At 43.4% G+C, this 6,143-nt stretch overlaps 1 protein-coding gene across 9 annotated transcripts in view; it reads left to right on the forward strand.

Moving 5' to 3' along the window:
- The window catches only part of spag9a (sperm associated antigen 9a), a 43,933-nt gene extending 41,324 nt beyond the window's left edge, over window positions 1-2,609 (forward strand). For all 9 annotated transcript variants that reach the window (XM_082141502.1, XM_082141503.1, XM_082141505.1 and 6 more), the window contains one exon: window positions 18-2,609. In XM_082141502.1, coding sequence (XP_081997628.1) covers window positions 18-142 — 125 coding nt within the window. In that variant the 3' untranslated portion in view covers window positions 143-2,609. The remainder of the gene's footprint in view (window positions 1-17) is intronic.
- Window positions 2,610-6,143: the final 3,534 nt, after the last annotated feature.

Here is a 6,143-nt window from a genome sequence, read left to right on the forward strand (position 1 = left end):
TTTTTTTGTTCTCTCAGGTGATGAGGATGGTGGTTTGGGACGAGATGAAGATGAAGAATCAGCCGAACCTACGTTGAAACTGCAGTCGGCTCCTGCCAAGCCGGAGCGCAGTTATGTTATAGTCTGGCAGGTTGCGCAGTGAGTGACTGATGAATCACTGCTTCGGGTTAAACGGAGAACTCTAGATCAAACCCACACGGACATACTTTTCTTCTTATTGATACGGATATTGTCATTATTAATAATAATAGTGTTGTTCTTAATCCCTACATCACAATGAGTTATTTAATATTTTTTGCTTAGATGTTTATTTAATTTTATTGTTTTATATAAATCTGGCATTGACAGAAGAGATCAGTGTTGAAATGAAGGAACAAAACGACAACTTTAAGTCCGTCCACAACTATATTGCAACTATATGAAAATCCTGTGCTAAAAGTCTTAAAGGTTTACATGTAACTTTAGGGAACTATTATAATGTTAGCTGCTTGAGATGATTTTTGTAGTTTTTTTTATGTTGTTCACAGAATTGATCAGAGGTTTCTCTGTGCACTATGGCAGTGGTAGCATTGTGTAGTTCATGTATATAGAAACTCAGAGAGCTATTTTTGCTATATGTCCGCCGTAGATCTCGTGAGCGGTGTGTCTCGGCACCTTACAGCATGGTGTGCGTGTCTGTATGTGTGTATTTCTCGCTTGCATGAGTCCTGTATCATTCCTATACGGAGCCCCGGAGCTCTAGAAATTCGGGCTTCTTTCACGCTAGAGCTTGCTGACACTTTAAAGACAGTACCGAACAAACATAATCTCCGGAAAGAGCAACATATGGAAGAGCTGCATGATTCAAATTGAAAAAAATAAATAAATAATTATTTCAAATAGAGATCACAATTCTCAGATGATTCTGAACAGACAACTGAACAAAATAATATCTAATTTATTAGAGGTTCTGACAAAATGTTAAATGCTACAGTCTATATACATTTTTTTTATTCGAAATCTTTTTTTTTTTTTATCGGTTTGAACGAATGATTCAATGACTCACTTAAATACTTCTTGTTTCATTACGGAATGAATCAGTGTTTTTGATCAAATCTCTTGAATGAATGATTCGATGGCAAATACGTATTTTTAACAGTCACTTGTCGCCACCTACTGGTGTAACGATGTAATTGATACAATCATTATTTGAAGCGCCACATTACTTTTTAAAAGGTGATTTGCTCTGTTTTTTTATTGCTACCGTAGACATCAGTGTTTATATCCAGATTCCAAACTATAAACTTTTATCCCAGTACTTCTGTAATAATTTGAATTATTGTAAGACAGAAACAACCATACTGTGTGGTTGAAAAGGCAGCACTTATGCAGATTTGAATGTTTCGGTGTGCTTTTGGTTTAATAGCCAGGCGAATCATTGTCATTTAGGAATAAAGCTGCGTTCACACTGCCAATTTCATTTCAATGGAGAGCTTTCAATTTCCGTCGTCACGAGTGACAGTGACCGTTGGCGACAGAATCGTGTGGGTGTTTGAGTCGAGATTGCAATCTCTTAACGATTAATTGTGCAGCTCTAATACGCGGTAGTGTTTATTGCAGTAGAGATTGTTTACCCTTTTACCAAAGGATGAAACGTAGAACAAATAACACGTACAGTAACTAAACAGCCTAATTTTCAAATATTTTGCATTGCCAAGGCTTTTTGATGTTCTGTGACTCTCTTGAATGGACAAACAACGGACAAAATAATGTTAATAAAAAATTGACAGGGATTGTATAATAAATGATTTGTATTTCTTGTGTTGGATTTAGTTTTGTTTGCTTCAGCACTAAGCATACCAGATAATTAATATGGGTTTTGTCTGTATTGTATGTCCCAGGCCTCGTTTCGAGTGTGTTATATTTTCTAATTCTGAGTTTTGCGCTCCTTTTGTATCTGCTCTGTTCGACACTTTTATTGTACCTTGATGTCTGTTGAAACAAATGCAACAGGATATTTGACTTTTTATGTGTAAATGGGGAAATGGCTAGGTTTTGGGCTTTTTGTTTCTTTTAAATTCTGACACATAAAGGGAATCTTTATATCCTCATCAACACCATTCCAAGTATTTATTTTTCATAATGAACTTTGTGGTTCAGAATGTAACTTTTTACATGTTTGTGAACAAGGACGTTATTGTTTTGCTTTACGTCAGACACAGATGTTGTCATGTTGAACGAACTGACTAATAATTTTGACAGTATTAGACGGCGTATGACGTATAACCTCCATGGATCGTTCGGAAATCAACATGATTATTGTACTGAGCTATGCATGTTTTTTTTAAAGTATACTGCAGTTTGTTTGTTCATGTTCGTTTATCGCCACCTTTTTGGGTGGTTGTGTGTATATGTGTGAGTGTGTGGAGATGATTGAGAAATATTACTGCATTTGGTTGTGGATGAGTGTGTGTGTGTGTGTGTGTGTAGTCGCTGTATCCCTTAACTCTTACTGGACTTGCTGTGTGTGCCACGGCTTGTCATCACTGTTTTTCTTGTCAAAAGTTTGCTAAAACTGCATCATAGCCTTATTTTTAAATTCTATTAAACTCGATTTCATGGGGAATTCACTTTCTGTCTTGGTTTTATTCACTAATGTGTTCATATGTTATAAAATAGTCAAACCTCTCCGGTTACTCCCGTAACCTTGGTTCCCTGAAATGAGGGAACGAGTCATTGTGTTTACTAACCCCCTTCCTCCAAATACTACTAAAGCCTTATTAAATCATGCCAGTAACACTGGCCAATGGCGTTCAAGCGTACAAGATAGGGGTGAGCTTCCCTGCCATATATAAGGCAGTGCTGAATGTCTTTCATTCAGAATCTTGACTGAAGCAACCTGATATTGCAAGATCCTGAGCTAGGTAATAAAGCAGTTTATGCAATACCCCCTCATCTCAGGGAACCGAGGTTACGGGAATAACTGGAGACGTTCCCTTTCGATTTTGTTTCTCAACATTGCATTTGCTAATACTATGGGGAATGTGTAAAATCATGCTGTGTTAACTATAAAGATGTCACATTCACCCCAGGGGCGGGGCGGAGTTAGCACAGGCCAAGACCGTACATGTGAAGCAAGTGACAACACATCTAAGTTATAAAACCGCACAAAAGTATTGGGTGACAACCAGCCTGCCGCCATGCAGATGTTCTGAATAGATATGCCATTGTTCCAAGCTCACAACGAAGCCATTCCCTTGGTGGAGTGGACTCGTACTCTTATAGGACATTCCACGTTTTAGAGCCATAAGCCAGGGTGATCGCATAGACAATCCAGTGGGACAGTCTTTGCTTAGACACAGGCAGGCCTTTTGTGCGTCCGCCAAAGCAGACAAATAGCTACTTTGTGCTCTTAGAGCCTGAACTGTCTAGAGCGCTCGATATAACATGTAACGCGGGGCACAGCAAGGGTGTATTAAGCTGTCCTGTCCTGGCCGGTTCCTTTGGAAAGTTGATAGTGCTATGATCTGCGCTTTAAGCGGGGTCGAAAGCACTTTCAGTACATAACTTTTCCTAGGTTTTAAAGTCACTCTGCAATCACCTGGCCCAAATTCAATACACGAGTTGTCAATTGATATCGCTTGTAGATCCCCAACTTGCTTAACAAAGGCCAACGCAAGCAGTAACTGCCTTGAGAGAGAGCTCATGCAAGTTCGCTGATTGCAATGGCTTGAACGGCGATCCCATAAGAGCTTCCAGCACAAGTGCCAAGTCCCAAGTGCGCAGGGTGGAAGGGCGAGGGGGTTCAGCCTTCTAGCTCCATTTAAGAATCGCATCACTTGATCATTTCTGCTGTTACAGCGGAAGGAGCCCTGGCCTCTTGAGATATAGTGTTCAGCACTCACTGAGAAAGCGCGTCTGTCGCTGGCGAGCTCCGTCGAGCGTCCAGACATGAAGATTCCAGAACTCCGAGTTGGGGTGCCATATCGTTCTCTGTGCTTGAGAGAGGAGGTCTCTCCTCAGCGGGATTGTCTACGGAGGGGCTCCCAGCATATCCACCAGTTCTGGGAACCATGGCTGGTTGGGCCATTTCGGCACCACTAACAGAACTGATTCCCTCTTCTTTCTAATTTCGAAAAGCATGCAAGGCAGAAGAAGTTTTACTGGAGGAAAGGCGTACTTGTGCATTTTCGGCCAGCTGTGTGTGAGTGCATCCACACCCAGGGAGACTGCGTTAGTGAATAAAACAGTGGGCAGTGAGCGTTCACTGTGGATGAGAAGAGATCCACCTCTGCCATGCCGAATACACTCCAAATCATATTGACAGTTAGAGGTGTAATCTCCACTCTCCGTGGATCACCCCGCCTCTCTATAGCATGTCCGTATCGCAATTCAGATGTCCGGGGACATGTGCTGGCTGAATAGAGAGGAGATGTTGATTTGACCACAGAAAGAGGTCTCTCAGTATAGCCACAGGAGGGGCCGCAAACTCACACCTCCCTGGGTGGTTTATAAATGCTACCACTGTTGTGTTGTCTGTCCTGAAGAGAACATGACGGTGAAGAATGTCTGGGAGAAAGCACTCGATGAAGAGCACGAAGCTCTAGGCAGCTGATGTGCCACGACTTCTCTACTTCTGACCATTTCCTGAAGGCTGGTCTGCCATTGCATATGGCTTCCCAGACCATGCCCAACTCATCCGTCGTAACCGTCTTTTTCCTGATCACCTGTCCAATAGGGAAGCTAAGCTCTGAAGATGAGTGAGAAGTCTGAGGCCCCGTCCACACTACTGCGTTTTCGTTTAGAAACGGAGAATTAAAACGAATACGATCTCCGTCCACACCAGCGTTTTAGCTGCGTATTAGAATTGATCTCCGTCCACACTAAAACGCCCTCCGGAGATTCAAAACGAAAAACGGGTCGGCAGTGTTTCTAAACTTCTCCGTTTTGGGTCTCCGTTTTTGCCGTTTTAGTGTGGACGGGAGGTGCAAACGTAGCAAAAGGTCTCCGTTTTTAAACGAAAACGCAGTAGTGTGGACGGGGCCTGAGCCTGTCGCTGAGCAGTGCTCTCTCTGATTGGGCTAAAACCAGCCAGTCGTCCATATAGTTCAAGATGTGCATTCCACTCTGCTTCAGAGGGCAGAGAGACACATTATACATTTTGTGAACGTATTCATGGCCAATGATAACCCGAAAGGAAGGACCTTGAATTGATATTCTATCCCCTCGATTGCAAATCTCAGGAAGCTCCTGTGACGAGGGGCTACCTGAATGTGAAAATAAACATCCTTTAAATCCACAGAGAGAAACCAATCTCCCGGCCTGATAATGAGAGAGGATTTACCTCAGCATTCATTTTGAACAGGCGCTTTGATAGCGTGCAATTCAATGGTCTCAAATCCAAGATTGGGTGGAGTCTGCCATCTTTCTTTCTGACTGAGTACTTTATCTCAGTAAGAGTGAGCCACAGGTGACGATCTAACACCACCAGATTTCCCATGTTGCTGCCGATCGACCGAGCCGTCACTTTTGTTGCTCTGAGGACCAGATTCGTGGCACACTAGAGCTCTTTAAAATCTTCTGGGTCCGGCCCACCCTCATCCACAGACTTGAGCAGCTTGGCCTGATAGACCTGGAGGATTGCCATCATATGCAGTGGTGAAGCTGCTTGGCCCTCCGTGGAGAATGCCTTGCCAGTAAAGTTTGTGGTGGCGCAGCAAGGTTTAGAAGTGAGATATGCGTTTTCTCACTCTCCATCTCGTCGCTGCTGCAGGGCAGAGATGGGTTCTTCTATTGGGGATTGTCTTCATACTGGACTCGAATGTGCACTCGAGTCATGAACGACCCTTTCCCAGACTTTGATATCTCACTGTGCACCTCTGGGAAAAGGGAGAGGGCCTCCTCACGTTGTCATTTTGGCCACGGTTCGACTGGAGGAACCACTTGTCCAGGCAGCTCCTGGCTGGCTTGGCAGGAGGTGCCCACTCCAAACCGAGCTCATCAAACGCCTTGGACAGAACGCGTAGGAGTTTGACATCTTCACTATGATGGAGGTCCCCTACGTTGCTGACGTGGGGCGCGGTATAATCCTGCGGGCTGTTGGATCACTCATCCCACTCAGTGCCCACCATATCTTGTGGGTCGGGGCGGAGATCAGCAGTTAT

This window comes from Leuciscus leuciscus (genome assembly GCF_965113295.1).
Source record: "Leuciscus leuciscus genome assembly, chromosome: 1".
Lineage (NCBI taxonomy): Eukaryota > Metazoa > Chordata > Actinopteri > Cypriniformes > Leuciscidae > Leuciscus > Leuciscus leuciscus.